This window comes from Penicillium cataractarum (assembly GCF_028827025.1).
Source record: "Penicillium cataractarum strain IBT 29864 chromosome Unknown utg000009l, whole genome shotgun sequence".
NCBI classification, from domain to species: Eukaryota; Fungi; Ascomycota; class Eurotiomycetes; order Eurotiales; family Aspergillaceae; genus Penicillium; species Penicillium cataractarum.
In genome coordinates, this window is record NW_026622745.1 from 481,396 (window position 1) to 501,558 (window position 20,163).

Here is a 20,163-nt window from a genome sequence, read left to right on the forward strand (position 1 = left end):
AACATGAGAGACTAAGCTATATGATCAAAAGCAAGAATGTAGATGGTACAGTTGCCACTGTAGGCTTCCTCCCTAAAGAAGGCATTTCTCTGATTTAAGGTAAATGCCAAGACCTGAACGCGGATTCTTTTCTTGATTTCCCAACACTTCCTGGCGTCTGCTTAGTAAGGTACATAAAAAAAACCTCTTCAACGGCTGCCACAATATTTATACATCACCTAATCTGGGATCTAACTCGCGAGGGGTCAGCGTAAATGGAATCATGCATGCATTCATCCATACTGTACTACGATGGATGCCATTATTGTGAGAAGACTTTGTCCGCTACGGTTAATACAGTATTGGTCTAGCTTTTACCCCCACTTAATATGAGTGGCCCCTTGGGGTTGGGCCAAGGAAATTCTATGGAGAGGTAGCCCGAAAACGCGGTGCAGGGAATGCAGAATCTTGTGCGAAATGATGATAGGAATTTGCTGAAGTATCTAGCGATGAATTTCAATACGTGGAGATTGCCCATAACCTCCCTCATTCAATGATGGTACTGTAGCTTCTGGAGAAACTAACACGGTATACCCGATCACTACTGTGGAACTGATATTATGATTGAATATGATTGAGTTTGACATGCCCGTACTTGCTTTCTTTCGATAGCTGATCCCGGCGGTGCTAGGTCTTGAATTAGTTTATTCAATTCAAGATGTAGTTGTTGGGTTTGGGACCCGGCCCTCTCAACGACCAATACAACAACAGCCTGTCGGAATTATTCGCTGCGTTGCTCTTAATCAAGCCACTTCTGCATCTCTAGGCGCTGACAAAAATAATGTCGTCTGCCGAATAGCTTCATCCATGGCAGAATGCCATTTTTCGGCCTCATCAGCACTTTGAGCTTTAAAGATGAACTCATATGTGGTATAAAACGGGTTCACGGGGTTCCTGCTGGAAAGATCCACGCCTCGAACATTGAATTCCACATCATCCACCGAACCGATCGAGCAGTTCGGTAAGTATAGGGATAAATTCGGAGCAAGTCGTTGGTTAAGGTTATTTTCACGGCCGAACCCATATAAGTAGCCTGCTCGTGTAACCACATAATAGCCATCCTCATTTATACCATGTGATTGGCATATTAAATTGCCCTCAATAATTGGTTTCGTTGCTCGGTGGTCTTTATTTGGAAACGTCGTATATACTGATGACCTCTCCAGAGCTTCAGGATTCAGTGGTGACGCGTTTTTCCGCTCCACAAATTTGAGCCATTCCAGATCCGGGCGGATAAGTTGTGCAGTACCGAGGATATCACCGTACATTGCATGTAGATGATCGAGCTGGCCACCCATAAATTGGAAGAATTTCGCTAAAACACACTGCACTGTTTGCAAGATATGCATTTCGAACCATAGGAACGATTCTTGAATCTCTTGGTTTTCTTGTTGATCATTCATTTCTTTCATTGCTTGCTCATGTAATCGACTATCGACGCCCTGGCGAAGGAGGTAGGGATCATGGGACTGCTCAATCTTATGTTTGGTGCCAGCATCATAAGACCTAGTGCTCTTAGCCAAGAGAATAATATGTTTCTGTGTTGCGCGCCATGCTTTTTCGATCAGGTGTGGCCCGTTGGATCTGTGAGCCTTTAATTGCTTCGCTTCAGATTTTATTTCTTTAAGGAGACGCTCCAGCATAGGCAGTACGCTGTCATTCAAGTTTCCTTGAGCCACAGAATACACTTTTACCATTTCCTAGAGAAAACTGTCAATTCATATAAATTTCACCGCATGATGCAATCGAGGGATCTCACATTAGTGTTAGTGTATATATTTTCGAAAAGTCCAGCAACCCCGTCTGTGCTTGATTTAAAATGATGACCTTACTTAAGGGGAAATTTCACGCTCTAAGCCTGGGAAATCAGTTCAGTCGTTCTTTGCTTATTGATGGGTATACACTAACCTTCAAAATCGTTTCAAATTCTAGCGACTGAGATTTCTGCGCTTTCGCGGTTGCAGAAACATAAGAGCAGAGATATTCACATACGTGCTTCCATGCACGGAGTCGTTCGAGCAGAATATCAATAGTCTAGATAGAGTAAACGCTGGTTATGGCCTTGCTTACCATGTAACTTGTGACAGCCAGATGTGAAACTAACCTCAATGCTATCAGAACAAAGAATTGTCTCTTCATCTGTCGAGCAATATCTCATAATATCGCCACCCAGCCCTCCTAGCTGCTGTTTGTGCTCGCCCGGGGGTTTGATAGCCGACATAGCTCCACAAAATGGATGATAATGTCGGGGGGGGGTATATAGACCGCTAAATGAATACACATTGGTTACTGTAGCGTTAATGAGGTTTGGATTAGAAAATTAAACGGAGGTTGCGTCATCATGACTGCCGCGCCGTTCTGATAGTTCCCTGGTTCCAGCGGTGAATATTAGCTGCACGTGACTTTGTAATCCTAATGCGTTATTTCGGCTGAGTGTAAATATGGTTAAGGCCTCTAGATAATTCTTGTAGATGATTGTCTGGGTGTGCTATACTAAATCGGTTACTCCAGAAACTACCACTGCCAAAAACGGAGGGAGAGTATAGGCAACCACGAAGTATTTAAACTGTTCGTTGGCCTCATCCTTCAACAGATTCCCGTCATCGTCGGTGCAAGATTTTGCATTCACTGCGTAAAGTTTCTGGCCGCTGCTCTATCAAATTTTGGAGGCCCCACTCGGAGGGTCTTACTCAAATTGAGTGGGGAGTTACTGTAAAGTTAAAATAAAGTACGATACCCTGCTATCTGAAGTGGGGTGTTTGAAAGACGAACTTTGGTACCTCAAAAACATGATATTCGAACACGCCAAATGCGACAACCAAAATATCGACAATGAGCTAGCTAGGACCACGCAAAGCATACTCGAAAGCAGCTCGGGGCAGCTGAAAGGCTACTTTCCTGCTTTTTCAACAAGTATGTGCTCCGAAAGGTCAGTACCTGAGGAACCAGGGGCAACAGAGCACCCTGTTGCACTGACAACCCCTTTCATCAGCTATGGATATCTCTCCGAAACTATCTTTGAAGATTTTCTAGATTTGGCAAATTATAGCTGGTCAAAGCGCCAAAGCGTGTGCCTTCAAATCGTCTATAATAGTTATCATCGCGGGATTTCTCCGTGTCCGGTACCTTGATGCATGACATTGTGACATGAACGTCATATTCCCAACTCCGCGGAGTTCCAAACGGGGTTGCTGTCATACACACACACACACAATTCATTAACGCCCGGCGGCAAAGCCGAAAGGGCAACTAAAGCTGATCTATCAATGCGGTTCTGATATACATATGCTCTGTCTCCTTCGAGCCCATACATGAATCCTTACTGTATATGTCCTCTCAGCTGTCAATATCATAGGGATCCCTGTGGGTTAGTAATTTGGTTAGTAGACTGGCTGAAAGGTTGCTGTCATACTGTACACAGACAAGAGTAAATATTTCGGATCAATGTGCCCTCTAATCAATATCTTACCTCAGTGGTCATTTGTCTTGGTGATTGGTTCACCCATCCCGCAGACGAAAGAGACAGTTACGTGTCAGAGGGTTGATGACTCATTACCAATGATGTGCTTAGAGATAATATCCTACACTTGCGGATGCTTTTGGGCCAACCCGGAAAATGTGGAGAATGGCGGCTCATCGATTGTATAGGACAAACAGCCGTCTAATTATTAGTCAAGGATGGGCCGATCCTGTGGGGCCGTGAGAGATCAGCAAAACTAAAGAACTGGGTATCCAAAGCTTCTTATTTGTTTTCTTTCCTCCTCTTCAACTTTAAAGTACTAGCCACTGATTTAACATAGAGGCCTTGCCATAGCTAAAGTGATAGGTAATATGGTTCTACGGGGGGCATTCTTCGATAGAATAGCGTTATGTCCCATCTTGTGTTTGCTCAGTTCTCACTGCTATAACATCGAAGCCGGCCACAACGTACAACTAACTCTATAGGCATTATTGAACAATAATCTTGAAATTACTATACGTTTATTATAATACAAGACAATCAATAATTTATCTGAAGTAGGGCGTATTTAGTCTCTTTCAACCACTATTAAATTCCAGGAAGTCTATTTTAAGAAATAATGGCTCGCAACCATAGTTATAGTACCACGTACGGTTTTCAAATGGATTTCAGGAACCCAACACTAAGATCTACTAGACCAGATCAGGAGTAGCATCACGATCTGTGTTAATTATAGTATATTAATTTATATATATTAGGAGTGCTACTTTCCCCGCTTTTATCTCAAAGATCGACATGACCTGTGTACCCCGGTACAGTCGTAGCATTTCCAAGCTGAAGAGTTCTGAAATCTTACCTTGCTTACAATACCTTTGAATTTTACTCTCCATATTCACAGCCAACGTGGGATCTGATCTAACTACAGAGGGTAATCTAACGAGGCTCTTCACAGATCTCTGTTGTATGAAAAAATCCGCATATTCACAGAGTCATTTCTCGGTGTTCGATCTTCGACAAACGAGTATGGTTTATAGAAATCGGCATGGAAAGTCCAATCCCCTAGTTACCTCTACCTTTGTTAAATACCCTTCATTCACCCCATGATGAGCCGGAATCTTTCCAAAGCTGCAGCCTTTGCTCTCTCATTTCCAATCGCCACAGGTAAAGAACGCTTCCAGCTTCAGCAGCGACCATCCCAATATCCTAAAAGATAGAAGGATAAGGGCATACATAAAGTAAAGGGGTTAGTCCTATACATGATTATAATATATCATTTTCTGATCCACTGCCACTGCGGGGTAAGAAGGAGATATTCTAGTACGCCTTAACGACGGTGCTTTTGTTAATAATAGGATATAACACTATCCGCTACATTTTCCATGTTAGGGGTGAACTTACGTTATCCCTAAACAGGTAAGACCTAGGCCTATAACTACAAGCTAACTATCAACTTGAGTATATAGCCCAGGTTTCATATGTTTACTTCAAGAACGAGATATCGATGGCTGTAGGGCGATAATGATCTATAACGTAATTCCCAGTCGACCCACGCACCCTCAAACACAAAGTACATGCGATAAATTACGAGTTTATATCTCAACAACCATATCTATTTACAATCAGATATTAAAATTATATAATCTTGATATAGTTTCTAGCTTACTAAGGAAGTATTGGAAGGTCAGTTGAAGTAATGAACGAGATATATATATTTATGTTCCTTTTGTCAAAATTGCGCCGTATTGTATGGTAAAGCAATGAAATAATTTTTTAAGCAGCTTAAAACTCAGAAATATTGTTTTATATGCTAATAAAAGCCTATGTACTAATACCCAAATAATAATACTATATAGTTGTTGAGATATAAACTCGTAATCTATCGCATTCACTATGTGTTTGAGGGTGCGCGGGTCGACCGGGTGCGCGGGTCGACTGGGAATTACGTTAAGTTAAAGGATCTAGAGTTGAAGGTAAAAGTAGGAGCAACCTTATGGGTTTATTGAATTCTTTAAAGAAATCTTCGTACTTATTATATCTATTCACGTGCTATGTTATTAACATGATAGTAGGTAAACAGACTAAAGTATTAATATGGATATGCGGCTGTTTCTGGCGCTAGGAGCTGTTATTTTCGGCGTTTGGGTCCTTATATTCTAATGTTAACATTAGGACGTATATATTACTTCACCACAATGACGGCTCATGTTCTATTTCTCTGCGCAATTTGCTCGTCCAAATGAGATATCCTAGACAATGGACGCAATAGGCATCTTGAAACTTCAAGAAACAGATCATCAAGATAGCATTCTGGACTTGATACACAGCTCTCGAGATTCATCGGATAAGATCGATATATAGTAATACGCAGATTCGTAAACAAGATCCCTTGAACTGAGCGTCAACCCGACGACACTCTTCCAGCACTCCTCATTTGCAGCACTACCTATAAAGGTAAACAATAACACCCCACATCCATGCTAATGTACAACAACCGTGGTATAATCAGAAAGATCCAAGTATTCAGGACCAGGAATGAGAAACAGAAACAGAAACAGAAAAAATCCCACCAAAAAGACAAGTAACACCGCCTTGAATACTCCATACCCATAATACGCCATCACAGTTGGGCCAGTAGCAACCCCCTCAAACAGAGGAGATCCAGGTAGCCGTCGCAGCAAAACAAAGAAAACCCCCCGATTAAGATTAAACCCGCAAACGAATCCTCGCGCGAAGGGCAGCGAGGGAAGGTGAAAAAAGAACACCCCCAACAAGCGGGCATTGCACACACACTTTCTCTTCCTCTTCTTTTTCAACCAAGACCGCCCCAAACACCACGAATCCTCCTCGCAAGCTGAATATCCTTCTGCATAATCGTAACACGCTTCGCATGAATAGCACACAAATTCGTATCCTCGAATAAATGCACCATAAACGCCTCCGCAGCTTCTTGCAGAGCCTGGATAGCGTGAGACTGCCAGCGCAATTCGGCGCCGACTTCAGCGGGGAGGAGATCGAGGGCGACTTCGCGGACTAATCTGGCGAAGGGGAGTTTTGCGATGAGGAGGTCATAGGAGCGTTGGTAGCGGCGGATTTCTTTGAGGGCGACTGTGCCGGGTTTGTAGCGGCGTTTTTTACCGGTTGGTGTTGGGTCGCCGGCTGTAGTTGTGGATGTTAGATAGGGACTCTTGGAGAGGGCTTTGGAACGAAGTCAAGGGCGAGACGTACGTTGTACATTTGAAGTACGTTTTCCGGCAGGTCGCTTTCCTGCGGCTGTGGATTTGGTCTTGCGGGCTGCGCTGGCTGGGCCGGGTGCTGCTGCGGCTGGTTTTGCGGCTGTGGTCTTTCTTGCCTTGGGAGTTGGCGCCATTGTGATTGAGGATTGAGAGAGGTGTACTCCGTAGTCGTGAGGTTCTGCAATGCGCGTCAAGTTTGTCACGATCAATTGAGCTCAATGTGGTCGAGGACTGCGGGTTCTTTTTTCCCTGCAGGATATCCGCGCGCGCGTCGAGGGTTGTCGCCCTTGCAGGAGAGTTGCCGGAGTAGTACAACGGGAGCCGGAGCTGGAGGGGGTGGTGGGTATGAGGCAGGGAAGAGATTATCTCGACAGTAGCAGCTCTAAGCAAGCGCGGGGTGTAGCAGAGGAGAGAGAAAAGTGAACAAAGGTAAATGGAGGGGGCTGGGCCAATATGAACCCATTCGTCTTTAGCGTCCAGCCCCGTGATTTTTGGTGTTCGGACGCGTCAGTCACGTGGTAATTGATAAGATGGTTATCGGCTTATCGATGGAGCTGGAACTATCGTCAATCTGGTCTTTCCCCTTCGTACTTCCATCCCACCTTTACTTTCTCTCAGACATCTCCCGTCTTGCACCGAGACTCATCATGGCTGACCTCTGGGGAAACAATGGCCAAATAGGCCAACAATTCCCCCTCGAACAATGGTTCTACGAAATGCCCCCCGTCACACGATGGTGGACAGTAGCCACCGTGGCAACCTCCGTCCTCGTGCATTGTCACATCGTGACCGAATTCCAACTCTTCTACAGCTTCCGCGCCGTCTACGCCAAATCCCAATACTGGCGCCTCCTAACCACATTCCTCTACTTTGGCAAACTAAACCTCGACCTCATCTTCCACGTGTTCTTTCTCCAACGATACTCGCGACTCCTAGAAGAATCATCCGGCCGGTCCCCCGCGCATTTCGCCTGGCTCATTTTCTACGCAACGAGCACACTCCTGATTATTTCACCCTTTCTCTCGCTGCCCTTCTTGGGAACGGCGTTGAGCTCGAGTCTTGTGTATATCTGGGCGCGGCGGAATCCGGATACCCGGTTGAGTTTCCTGGGGTTGTTGGTCTTTCCCGCGCCGTATCTGCCGTGGGTGCTTATGGCGTTTAGTTTGATTGTGTACCAGACGGTGCCCAAGGATGAAATGCTCGGTGTGGCGGTTGGCCATGTCTGGTATTTCTTTAATGATGTCTACCCGACTTTGCATGGTGGTCATCGGCCATTGGATCCGCCCATGTGGTGGCGGAGACTGTTTGAGACTGGTCCGGCAAGGGAGCGTCCGACGGATGCTATCGATGTGAATCCGGACTTTGCGGCTGCTGCTGCGCCGGAGGTTCGTTGAGTATGCAAAGAACATTTGATCGGTTTTGTATATGTTGAAGAAGGCTGAACGTGGTCGGCTCAACATCGTTGTCAGCATCACTGTGGATATTGGTATTGGATTTGGTCGGAGCAGAGTTTGGTTCTGGGACGCTGGCGTATCCCAAGGCATGGCATGGCATGGATTGAGCCCCTAACTTGGTTCGGATGGCGCGGTTGCTCAAGTGCAAGGGCTGGTCCCTATACACGTGCAACCTACTGGTTTGATGACAAGACATGGTGGAGAAGGACAGAGGGTGGTAGGTGGAATTGTTGGAAAATATGCATGTTTATTTCAAGTTGATCATAGCGAAGATACCCTATTAGCTTTAACTCATTCACTCGTTATCTCATAAAACAGAAGCACTCACTAGAATAATCTCTCAAGATAGGTGGAATAGATACTGCTACCTTCAGAAATCCCATAGCCTTGAAAGTCCCGATTAATACTCGTCAATCGAGAAAGACTCTGGAATCAGAATGGTTCAAGAGCAGATATGATTAGCCAAGTGCAATTTTAGACTTATCATAAGCACTAAATGTGCAACGATTAACTGTATACACGGATAAGACCTCAATCCACCGTCCAGTGAAACACCCTCCTTCCATACACTTACTCTCAGGCAACCGTATTACTTCTCTCAATACTTCGTATTCTATACCACACTCGTTCTAATAAACTGTAGCACAGCCTCCCTCGGATATCATATCACATCACATCATACCCATAGCCCACAAGGCCACCTGCAGCCCTGACAGCAGCGTCCGCCCTAATCCGGACACCAGCCAAGACCACCGATAGTAAAACCAACCACTCGCATTCCCTTATCTGATCACTCTACGCTGATACACAACCCTATTGGTCGGGAAGTACTCCTGAATAACCAAGACTTTTCGTTAATGCCAGCAGTACACCGGTACTGTACTGCAGGACAGATTCTATTCGAATTATAATGCGCCTGTTGTGATAGCAGTATCTAGCTAATCATAATCAGCTGGAGATACAGCGATGTCCTAAAGAGGCGCGACACGCCGGTGATATGATATCAGCGAAAGCACCGTGCGACGACGAAAACTGTGTCTAAACAGGGTCTGCCAACGCCACGTCGTCGGGGGGGCTTGACGGAGGGAAACGTGGGGTTTATCGTCGTAGTGGATACGACACCGTCATAATAAATTTAATACAACAAGTAAAACAAGATAACTAATACAGTCCTACATAAACCAAGGTCTAAGGTATGAACCGAACCATCCATCAACGATGCGGAGGTATACTTCCGCAAGCTGGTAGCTATTACATAGTTAAAACTTAATGGTAGCGAATCTAGCGACATTTCTCCTGGCGGGTTCCTACTTAACTAGTACAGTAGGAAGCGCAGTCCACTCACGTCATTGATCGCGATCTAAGCGCCGATCTTGGTTGGAAAGGGTAGGAATCTGGAGTGAGTCTGGAGAGAACCGAGTTTTGGAGGGAAATTGTTGAGGTGAACGGGAACTTGGAACTTGATTTATGGGGTAGATCATAGATGCTTGAGAGTGGTTTTGCCGATCGAGGTGGTTACCTAGGACTGGTGGGATTGATGTTGAACATGGTATGTTTCAGGAATAGGATATTAGACTACAAGATGGATGCTGGTATCACCGAGACCTGGAATCTTGAATCATGATATAGCTTAACCTCTCAATTCAAACTCATCAGTATCTTCACTAAATACCAGAGATCGAGCTACCACTATTCCTATATACTGTAGTTCCAACTTCCCACCCAAATCGCATCCTGTAACCGTCGCCATCGCAAAATCCCCGCGGAGCAAAAACCAAGCCTAACCGTTCACCGAACCATGGCTAGCACCAGCGCCAAACTTTTCCTCCATAGTTTTTTCACATACATTTTTCGCACTCGCACTCGCACGCCGGAAGTGGAGCGCAAAGCGAAACCCAAGAACCCTCCTCCACTTGGCAGTATTCAACTTTCCCCTCGGTCGTTAGTGTTATGTAGTTAACTTAGTTTAACCACGGAGTCTTCAAGTCTTGGGACGGACCAGCACTTGCCCAGTTAGTAGTGTTCACTATTCGCGCTCCTGGGGCCTGTGGGGATGAAACAGGGGAACGATTAGACATACTATACCTAGTTTAGTTAGACTGGTTGGCCCGTGACGACGCGTTGGAGAAGGGAAAAAAAGATGGAGGAGGATTTTTTACGGCGTACGGTGGATACGAGGATACGAGTACGGCCGTAGTGGAGTGGGTACGGAGGTTTACTGTATGGAGATTTGCTAGTTTCGGGCAAGTAACACTGTAGATTATTAGTTAAGCGGGCTTAATTACGCGCCTATACTCGTATGGATGGTGTTTATTGAGGGTTCGATCAACCTCCTTGCACCGTGCGTATTTAATTTCAATAACCACCGGTGTATGCAAATAATTCGGTAGACTAGAGTGCATCAACGGATAAATACACGACCCCTAGACCGAGGAGCGACCGTATTATTGGCTGACAAGGAAATAAATCAATCTTAAATCAACGAGACCGTTCGGCCGAACAGACTACCTCTTTAGGTAATCTTTGCGTTGAATTAGCCTGCTCACAGCCTCACCTACAGCATAATCTCACATAAACTTCCTACTCTCCATACTTCTGCAGTACTCTCCAAAGTATGCAAATGTCACCGGGCCAGCACTATAGGCTTATCGGCGAACCCTTGACGCAATCCCGCAACGGTGGCCGGTCGCATAGTCTCGGAGCAGTCAACTTGGGGACCGCCACACCGGGAACGGGCTGAAAGACGCCGATATGGACGGATTCTCCGTTGTGGTGGTCCTGGTAGGCATTCGAGAACTCCGATCCCCGACTTCCGCTTATGCACAACCGAGGGAAAATCTCTTTCAAGGGTAAGTTGAATAATAGGAAAAATTCTTTAAGCCAACTGCCTAGTCCAGGTGGATTCGCTGTGGCTCTGGTACCAAGGAATAAAGGGATCTGGCACACGTTAGGAACCTCGGGGCGTAGCCAAGCATCTCAACCTCAGGCATCAGTTGCCTCATGAGGTCTAGAGGGGTGGGCTAGAGATTTGAACAGGCGTGGAGTTTATTGTTGAATCGTTGATTGTTCATTGTCTGGAGGATAGAGGACCCATGGTAAAAATAGTGATACTGTGGCCACTAGCTAAGAAATGTCGTGCCTGCTGCACGTAAATACCAGTCATCAAAGTATATGAGGCCTCCTGCAGGCTGCAAGATGTAGATGATATTTATGGAATATCCTCCGTCATGATAGTCGACTACTATCATCAAAGATATCAATTCTCATTGCCGAGGATCATGTACGTGTTGTTCGCTAAAGATAACTCCTTCCCTGGTTAGCTCCCGTTGAGCGCCACATGCACTGCCCGGTTTGGGCATTTGGGGGCGCAAGGCAGCCAAGTAACTCATGTCCCGTTTGGATAGGCCTGCGTAATCTGGCCACCACATTAGAAGTGAACCAGACCTGCTCGATAGTCAATACCATTTACCACCGTCCCTTACGGCGAATTACACGTTGAATACAACGGTCTGGAGTTTGCCCCACCGGACTGGTCAGCCCACCAATCAGAGAGGTACAGTTTGAGGTAATCTGCCACAGCCACACAGCTCAGCCTCTGCGCAGTCGAGTACAAAACAGTTATCGTAGTCTGGCCAAGGTTCTGGGTATAGGTACACACTTTGGAAATGTAGATAGTATCATCATCGATTCTTGAAGTTGTGGTTCCGCGAATTCTCTCTAACCATTGGTAAGAAAGAAAAGTCAAAAGGGAAAAAGAAAGTAAGCTCCTCCCCCACTTACCACGCATTTCCACGCAACCGAGTGGAGCTTCGACCAATCACGGAGCATCGTTGACCATTTTGCCTTTCGCCCCCCTGATGGTCTGTATTGGTATTTCCCTAAATTACCTTGTCTCTCAGTTCCTTCTCTCTTCCTCACAACTCAACTCTCCTCAACCTTCAAACATTCGCTCCTTTCTTCTTTGGCTTTAGCCCCCTTCCCCACCTGTCGCTCCTTATTATCGTCGATGATCCTCCCCTATTCTCGTATCTTTTTTGGTTCCTCTCTTTTATTGATTTCCTTTCGGCTCTAAACCCTTTTTCAATTATTGGGGGTCTCTCTTCTCTCTGCCTCTCCTCTTCCAATCCTCTCCCTAACCGACGGCACTATTTCTCCCCCCCCCCCAACCTTAACCTCAACCTCAACCTCAACCTCAACTCGAGACTCTCCCTCGCCGTCTTCTCTTTCTCACCCCCGTCTCCGAAAATATACGCGCGCACTCACACGCTCTCCATGGTCATAACCCTGGTCTAATACAAACTCCCCTTTACGACCTTCTCCGAGGAGATCGCTTCTCCAGATCGACCTTCTCCCCCCACGGCCCACGGAGGCCCGTGAGTCCTTCACACGACACGACTTGACGAACTTGCCCTGTGTACACATTCAATTGAACAATACGTACTCTCGCCCTTCAATTGTCGACGTCGCATCCTCGCTCGCGGACAACAAAAGCCCTCTCTCACCTCCAATTCACAACGCGACACCTCGTCGCAACATACACCCACCATGCGGCGCGGTCTCCTAATCTTCATCCTGGTGAATCTGCTCATTCTCACACTTCTGGTTCGCAGCGTTTCGACTCTGCTTTCCTTGCTAGTGGAGGATGCGGCCGCAGATGCCATTCACCGCGCGGAGCTGCCGTCTCCCAACTCCAGTCTGATTGAGACAAGGCCTCAAATCATTCCCAAGATCATTCACCAGACTTACAAGAACGAGACGATTCCCGAGGTGTGGCGTGAGGCCCAACAGAGCTGCATTGACTTGCACCCGGACTATGAGTATATTGTACGTGGACACCCAACTCCCACACAGGAGGAGCATTGAAGCTTCGATCTACCAGAGAATTCCGTATCGCTAACTCTTGCGCAGCTGTGGACTAATGAAAAGTCTCGCGACTTTATCGCCGCCGAATACCCCTGGTTCCTGGACACCTTTGACGGCTACAAGTACCCCATCCAGCGCGCAGACTCAATTCGCTACTTTGTGTTGGCGCATTACGGTGGTACTTATATTGACCTGGACGATGTACGTTCCCCAATCCTTTTTCCTATCTAAATTGAGCCAATTCTCATACACTTCTAGGGCTGCAACCGCCGTTTGGACCCGCTCCTCGCATACCCCGCCTGGGTTCGTCGCACCGTGCCAACTGGTATCTCCAACGACGCGATGGGTTCCGTGCCTCAGCATCCATTCTTCCTCCGTGTGATTGAGTTGCTGCAACAGTACGACCGCAAGTGGGTGCTGCCCTACATTACGGTGATGTACTCGACGGGTCCGCTATTCTTGTCGGTCATCTGGAAGGAGTATATGCAGGATAAGCCTAGTGAATCTGGGCGCGTGCGCATTCTGATGCAGGACGAGTACAACAAGTTCTCGTGGAGTTTCTTCACGCACCACACTGGAAACAGCTGGCATGGCAAGGACGCGCACTTGATTTTCTGGGTAAGGCAGTCCCCCGCTAGAGATGTTCGTTGCATTCACTAATTTGACTTTCTCCTTAGATGGGCCAACATTGGGTGTTCCTCACTTTCTGCGGTTTCATCCTCGCAGGTATTGTCGGCATCTGCCTGTGGTGGACATACGGCCGAATCATGCTCCTCGGTGCAAAGTACCGTTACCGCTACACCAAGGTGCCTTCCATCATCAGCCCGCGGCTTTCCTCCTCTCCTACGCGTCGCGCTCGCCGTATAATGCCCACACTGCTCCGCCGTGTGAGCTTCAAGGAGGACGAAGAGATCGGCGGGGCCACCGAGACCTCTTACGAGCTCGGTCGCCGCGACGACTGATTTATCTTTGGCGTTCCTCTACTCTGATTCCCAGCTGGCGTGCGATTTTTGTTTAGCTATCTCTCTTTTTTGCCTCCCTCAACCACCCCGACCTGACGTCTACAATGGCGCGACTACCAACCCGACTGACGCAATCTACCACTTTTACCCGTCTATTGTATCGATACGGCCTGATCACGATCTGCATCATATCAGCATTACATACAATGCATTGTATAACTCTCGTTTCTGTCTTTTATCGGCCTGCTCGGAGTGGATCTCAACCGTGATTATGGTTTGGAGATGTTTTTTTCGAGCAGGTTGACGCGTTTACTTCCCAACTTTGATGGGGAGTTCTTTTTGCAGCGCATGCATGGTGTCCTGTCTTGGCTGTCCCGTGGCGGGATCCGGGATTGCAAGCTCGAACCTGGAGCTTGGGTTTTTGTGTTTGATTCGCTTGGAATCTGATTTCTGACTTGTCTTGCTGGAGTGAGGACGTGCAGCTATCCGCGAGTGACCCAGAGTGGATGGGTCATAACGCGATCCAAAGTGCAGCGTCCGATCCCGAGTCTCAACACTCCATACCCGATTATCCTGATTATACCGGTCGCCTTGGACGAGCATATTCATCTCTTCTACCTCCCCTCTATTTATTCGCTATCGATTTTTAAACCACACCTAGATTTTTCTTCTTGGGAGGGAGAAGGGTGATACACTCGGGTTGATCAGGTGTCGTTTGGATCTTGTGGATCGGACTGCACTTGCGCTGTGCTTGCACTTGCATTTGCACTCGGACGTGGATATGGACATTTGTGGATTGGATATATCTCTGTTGAATAATATCAAATTCAATCATCAGTTCAAACAGCTTCTTTTTAGTATGACTCTTTTCTAGCAAGGTTGGTCTGGTTGTAAGATACCCTCATTCGTGGGGTGGTAGATGGGATGTATGGATTCTATTTGGATTGTGTCGTGAAAATTAAGGATTTGATGATTGAGAGAATTGATAAATGGATACTCAAGGGTAGTCCTTCTCTTCCATCCGATATCATGACTCGATGTATAACTGCACGGCTCTTCTACCTGTCCATCTCATGCGAGATGCACTTAGATGTGACCCTGGACTAGTATACAGTCAATATTCCACAAAGTAATTTGGCGAGAGTCACCATAGGACCAGCATCAGTTTCTGACAAGAAACCAAACGACCTATCACCCCGCTTAAGTAGACCAGTACAAGAATAATTAAGGGTTACAACAGTACCCTTACGGGGTTCGATTCGCCCAGGGTAACCGCCAAGTTCCCCACCATCTCCAAGTTTCAGCGTTCCTGAAACGCGACCCCTAAAACCTTCCCTACAACTCTAACTAACCAATAAAAAGCCAAACACATACATCGACTGCAATACTCCCTGACGTGTAGTTATATCTACCGCTTTACAACAGATCTTCGTAGGTTTAACTGGATCGCAGATCTTGTCATGAGTTTCATGGATTCTAGAACTGACAAATCCGAAATTAGAATGGTACGCCTTGTACTTCGGGGGTTTCACAGCCCATAGACACAGCCCATAGTTAGGCTGGGGAATATGCTCCTGTGCGGGCCTGAATGTGGACATCCTTACCTTTTACCTTCCCAGTAGCCCAATGCTTGACGTGTAGCATTCATACCGTCCGCGAAGCCCCGTCCGGCATTCAAGTTCGCGTTCGAGCCGCATTCCCCATGACGGACGTCCAATCAACCCGCCCTGCAGGACGCCTTCATTTGATCTGGGTGGGTTTTTCTCAGGGGCTGAGTTTTTGGAGCTCTTGATTCCTTACGGAGGTGGGTTGTTCTGTGTGGGTATTTGCCCTTGTTTTGGGGACCACATTTTATGGGGTGGTCGGTGTGGAGGGAGGGTATATAAGTGGTGATTTGCCTGCTTCATTGAACAGAACGGTAAAAGCGACAAACAACGAGATTTGCTAATAGACCGCTTTCACTTTCGAGTTTATTGTCCTTCATCCATTGTTCCATCTATCTATTTCTACAAACACCATCCACTCAACACCCTACCTACACAACAAAACCACCACTCACCAACAAATCGACTACAAACCACCGTACCATCAACACCATCAAATCAACAAAATGCACCTCCTAACCCCCCTAACCCTCCTCCTCACCCTCACAACAGCCCACCCGCTCACCAAAACCAAATTCAAAACCGAAAGCATAACCGAGTCCCAAATCCTAACCATCGCCCCAACATCAAACACCTGCGAGGACGCGCCCGCAGCCGGCGAATGCGCAACCGCAAAAACAGCCGCGACAAACATTGCCAAGTCCTTCGATCAATACGGTGTCACCAGCAAGGCTGAACAAGCCGCTGTGATTAGTCTGATGGCCTTTGAGAGTTTGGATTTCAAGTATAATAAGAATCATTTCCCCGGTGTTGCGGGGCAGGGAAGTAAGTATCAACCCCCCTCAACCGGAATTAAACCTACAATGTCAACTCAAATGAAGTTCTTCTTCTATATACATTACATACTCAATGAAGAAAAAAGAAAAGAAAAGGAAAGAAACAAGCTAACATACGACCAGCCCGAAACATGCAATCACCAACCTACAACTCCAAATACGCTTCCTCCATCCCCGCCCTCGCAGACAAACTGCCTTCCGTCCAAAACTCCCCGGCCGACCTGCTAGACCTCCTGCGCGACAACGAGGTCTACGATTTCGGTTCGGGCGCTTGGTTCCTGACGACGCAGTGTACCGCTGATGTGCGGAGTGCGTTGCAGAAGGGTGATCAGGCTGGGTGGCAGGGGTATATTACTGGTTGTGTGGGGACGACTGTTACGGATGACAGGAAGGCTTATTGGGAGAGGGCTGTTAAGGCGCTTGGTGTTTAGATGGTGATTTGAGGGTGGTATGTGGTGGTTCTTGGTGTTATTTGTTTCTTTTGTTTGGCGTTTGGGTATGGATATCGGAGCTGGTTCTTCGATAGAAGGGTTACCGAGCTGTTTCAGGAGGTTTAGGTTACCGGCGTATGGAAGGGCGTTTTTGATATTCTGATCGTGTCTCAATTGCATTAATTCCTTCGATATTGCCGAGGACATACCCGTAGAATTCCTCACGAGCTAACGGGGCAGACAAGTCCAAAGCTCAGATCACGCAGATTCCATGCCTCTGCACTCGGCATATCCTGCCATGTCTATCACTTAGCCTCAGCTTCCACCTCAATAGCAGCCAGACCCTTGAGAATACCCATGCCCTCCTCAGCATCCTCCCCATTCCAAGGCTTAAGGCCGTATGACATGAGGAACTGGGTCCAGCCACCGTAGGGCTTGATAATTTCCCGCTCGGCGGGGGTTAGAGGGGGTTCTAGAATGAGTGTTAGTACATCGTTCGTTTAATGGGGAAGGTCTGGGTTGTACGTAGAGCATCACTGCTGTGGGGCATTTTGCGAGCTTGTAGCTTGTAGCTTGTATTCAGGATGGGTGTTGTCTTTGGAGAAAGCTGGGGCTATGGAGCTCCCGAGTGTAGACAGGTTTATTGATGATGGTCTATTTTAGATAAGGCGGGGTGGGGTAAGTGTTGCGTGGAGAGAGAAGGTTGAGATAGTATAGGTCGAGGAGGGGGAGTGTCACATGATGTTCTGCATTGCTAGTTTATTCATTTATGCAGAGCTTGGGGATAGAAAATGGAAAGAATTGCATTTGAATTAGAGGTTCCTCCTTGTCGATGATCTTTCTCTGTATAGATTTTGACCTAAGTCTCTAGGGTTACTGTGTCAGTGGTGTAGCTCGAGTGTACTTTATCTCTATACGACACTACTGTTATGGAGCAAAGACAATAGTCAAGATGTCGGGGAAAGTAAAAAGAAGAAGTACAGAGGAAATGACGTTAGAATGGTCAACAATTTATAGAGGTGGGCCAACTACTGGAAATGTGGATCTGAGTGGCCCCGGGATCTGGGGCTTGGCATCAACGAGGAAATCCCGACTCGGCAATTCTCAGCTACCCAAATAATGAATACCTCCAGCAGTGAATAAACGAGAGAACTTCAATTCCCTCCAGTATATACTATATCTCACAACTTTTAAATCTATCCGCCAAACATAAACAAGAAAAGAAACCAGGTATATCAACTCATCACACCATATCATCATCATACAACCCACCCCAAGGGTCTCTACAAAACACCCTTAGTACTGACGATATCACCCGCACCAACCTCCCCCTCAACCCTGCGCGCAGTCGCCGCCCGAATAGCAACAGCAAGCGCCTTGAACGCACTCTCCGCCCGGTGATGATCATTATCACCATAAGTGCAACCAACGTGCAACGTGACGTCCGCCGCCTGCGCAAAGCTCTGCAGACCGTGGGTGATCATCTCGGTGCTCAAATCGCCAATCTTCTCGCGCTTGAAGCCGAGGTTGATCACGGCCCAGGGACGGCTGGAGAGATCGATGACAGCCCAGGAGAGGGCTTCGTCGAGGGGGCGTCGCCGCGGCCGAAGCGGGCGAGGGATTGGCGGGCGCCGAGGGCTTTTGTGAAGGCCGTGCCGAGGGCGAGGAAAGTGTCTTCGGCGGTGTGGTGGTCGTCGACTGCGAAAGAAGTCAGCAAGAATAATCGATCATGGTGTGCTGCTGTGTGGCGCAATTGGCGAGGTTGGTTCTGTTGACTCACTGTACAAATCACCCTTGGCCCGCACAGCCAAACTCCAACCGCCGTGCTTGGCCAGCGCATGCAGCATGTGATCCAAGAAGCCAATGCCAGTGCTAATAGTAATCTGCTGGGTAGGCGTGAACTGGGTCGCATGGGCGGCGCCCTTGATAGGCACAATGCCCTTCTTCTCGGCCTCGGCCTCGGCGGGGTCCGTTGATGGGGGAAGTGCGACATCGGCTCGAAAGGTGGCAGGACGCCGCCGTCCAGGGACAGCGAGATCTGGATTTTGGTCTCGTTGGTGGACCGGGAGACGGTCGCAGTACGAGCAGGGAGAGGCATTGCGATGGTGAGTTGTGGTGAGAGTGTGAATTGGGGTGGGAGTGAGTGAGGGTCTTGAATTTCAGATTGGAGGGTCCTGGTGATAATCGGATTTGTCTTTTATCGGAGTGGCTATCGGGATCATCGTTGATCCGTGGCTCGGTGACTTCGGGGTTTGCTCTGACATCAACGTGGGATTCGATACAATCTGGCTGGTCCAGAGATTTCTTTTTGTGATCTTATTGAGTGATTCTCTTTGTTGCAGCTTCGAGTATCTTTGATATTCGGGTTTGATTTGTGAAACTATTATTCTCTGCGATCGAGATTACTCCCCGCACCGTGCCGAGAGCTCACCTCCGAGATCAACACATTGAATCGCCAATTAAACAAGACAGCCTCACAGCTCATGAGCACACACCCATATCACCACTATCAATATGCCACCACCATCCAACCACAGGGCCGAAAATGAGCCCCCAGAGGAGATCACCACCGAAGCCGCCAAGGGCTTCATGACGGGCGTATTCCGCGTACGTTCCACCAAGTACCTCAATAGATACTTGACCTCTCTCTTTCTCTCTCTCTACAAATCCCTACTCACATTCATCCCAACTATCCAGTTCGGCTCCGTCTCAATCCTCGCACACATGATCATGATCCTCCCGCACCCATTCACCTTTACCGCACCAACACCACCTTCCACCAGCGAATCCCAACCCCGACCACGCCCATCACCATTCTCCCGCGAATATCTCCGCTCCCGCCTCTTCTACAGGCCAATCGAAGGGTTCTCCGAGTGGCTATCGCCCGCGTCCCGGGTATACCGGGGGCTGACACCGCAATTCAAAGTGTTCTTGCAGATCGCCGCGATGACCCTTGGAGGGTGCATTTGGGCCGAGAGACGTGTCAATGAGTATATCGAGCTTATGAGGCGGATTAAGAGAGCTGAGCGACTTCAGGCGCAGTGGGAGCAGGGATCTGGGAGGTAGAGTCTTCATTGGGTGAGAAGAAGTGAGGGGCCGATCTCGATCTAGAGTTACGGAGGAGGTTACGTTGGGCATGAACGGCACAGCCTCGAAATCTAGTTGTATAATACCGCCAGTTCCGCCACAGCCACAGGGTTAAGAGAGCGAAAAAAGAAAGGAAAGAAGGAATTCTTCGTACTGCCGATAGGAGAGGGGGTTTGCTTTTTTCGGATATGACG

The 20,163-nt window shown here is 47.6% G+C and overlaps 8 protein-coding genes across 8 annotated transcripts; 4 read left to right on the top strand and 4 right to left on the bottom strand.

Moving 5' to 3' along the window:
* Positions 1–782: 782 nt before the first annotated feature.
* On the bottom strand, positions 783–2,260 carry N7496_010834 (uncharacterized protein; the record flags this gene model as incomplete). The annotated part of the gene is made up of 3 exons (XM_056703747.1): positions 783–1,739; positions 1,948–2,073; positions 2,144–2,260. The coding sequence occupies 3 exons, from the start codon at positions 2,258–2,260 to the stop codon at positions 783–785; spliced, it is 1,200 nt and encodes a 399-aa protein (XP_056549707.1).
* A 4,048-nt stretch (positions 2,261–6,308) lies between these two features.
* Positions 6,309–6,866, bottom strand: N7496_010835 (histone H3 family protein; the record flags this gene model as incomplete). The annotated part of the gene is made up of 2 exons (XM_056703748.1): positions 6,309–6,655; positions 6,725–6,866. The coding sequence occupies 2 exons, from the start codon at positions 6,864–6,866 to the stop codon at positions 6,309–6,311; spliced, it is 489 nt and encodes a 162-aa protein (XP_056549708.1).
* A 513-nt stretch (positions 6,867–7,379) lies between these two features.
* On the top strand, positions 7,380–8,126 carry derA (putative ER-associated proteolytic system protein Der1; the record flags this gene model as incomplete). Its single annotated transcript, XM_056703749.1, has 1 exon — positions 7,380–8,126. One exon carries the CDS (start codon positions 7,380–7,382, stop codon positions 8,124–8,126), a length of 747 nt encoding a protein of 248 aa, XP_056549709.1.
* Positions 8,127–12,731: 4,605 nt separating this feature from the next.
* Positions 12,732–14,011, top strand: N7496_010837 (glycosyltransferase family 32 protein; the record flags this gene model as incomplete). Its single annotated transcript, XM_056703750.1, has 4 exons — positions 12,732–13,010; positions 13,095–13,250; positions 13,308–13,667; positions 13,727–14,011. 4 exons carry the CDS (start codon positions 12,732–12,734, stop codon positions 14,009–14,011), a joined length of 1,080 nt encoding a protein of 359 aa, XP_056549710.1.
* Positions 14,012–16,121: 2,110 nt separating this feature from the next.
* N7496_010838 (uncharacterized protein) lies at positions 16,122–16,882 on the top strand (the record flags this gene model as incomplete). Its single annotated transcript, XM_056703751.1, has 2 exons — positions 16,122–16,440; positions 16,575–16,882. 2 exons carry the CDS (start codon positions 16,122–16,124, stop codon positions 16,880–16,882), a joined length of 627 nt encoding a protein of 208 aa, XP_056549711.1.
* A 305-nt stretch (positions 16,883–17,187) lies between these two features.
* N7496_010839 (uncharacterized protein) lies at positions 17,188–17,432 on the bottom strand (the record flags this gene model as incomplete). Its single annotated transcript, XM_056703752.1, has 2 exons — positions 17,188–17,354; positions 17,408–17,432. 2 exons carry the CDS (start codon positions 17,430–17,432, stop codon positions 17,188–17,190), a joined length of 192 nt encoding a protein of 63 aa, XP_056549712.1.
* Positions 17,433–18,165: 733 nt separating this feature from the next.
* his3 (imidazoleglycerol-phosphate dehydratase HIS3) lies at positions 18,166–18,980 on the bottom strand (the record flags this gene model as incomplete). Its single annotated transcript, XM_056703753.1, has 3 exons — positions 18,166–18,580; positions 18,668–18,920; positions 18,965–18,980. 3 exons carry the CDS (start codon positions 18,978–18,980, stop codon positions 18,166–18,168), a joined length of 684 nt encoding a protein of 227 aa, XP_056549713.1.
* Positions 18,981–19,396: 416 nt separating this feature from the next.
* N7496_010841 (uncharacterized protein) lies at positions 19,397–19,948 on the top strand (the record flags this gene model as incomplete). The annotated part of the gene is made up of 1 exon (XM_056703754.1): positions 19,397–19,948. The coding sequence occupies one exon, from the start codon at positions 19,397–19,399 to the stop codon at positions 19,946–19,948; it is 552 nt and encodes a 183-aa protein (XP_056549714.1).
* Between the last annotated feature and the right edge of the window lie 215 nt (positions 19,949–20,163).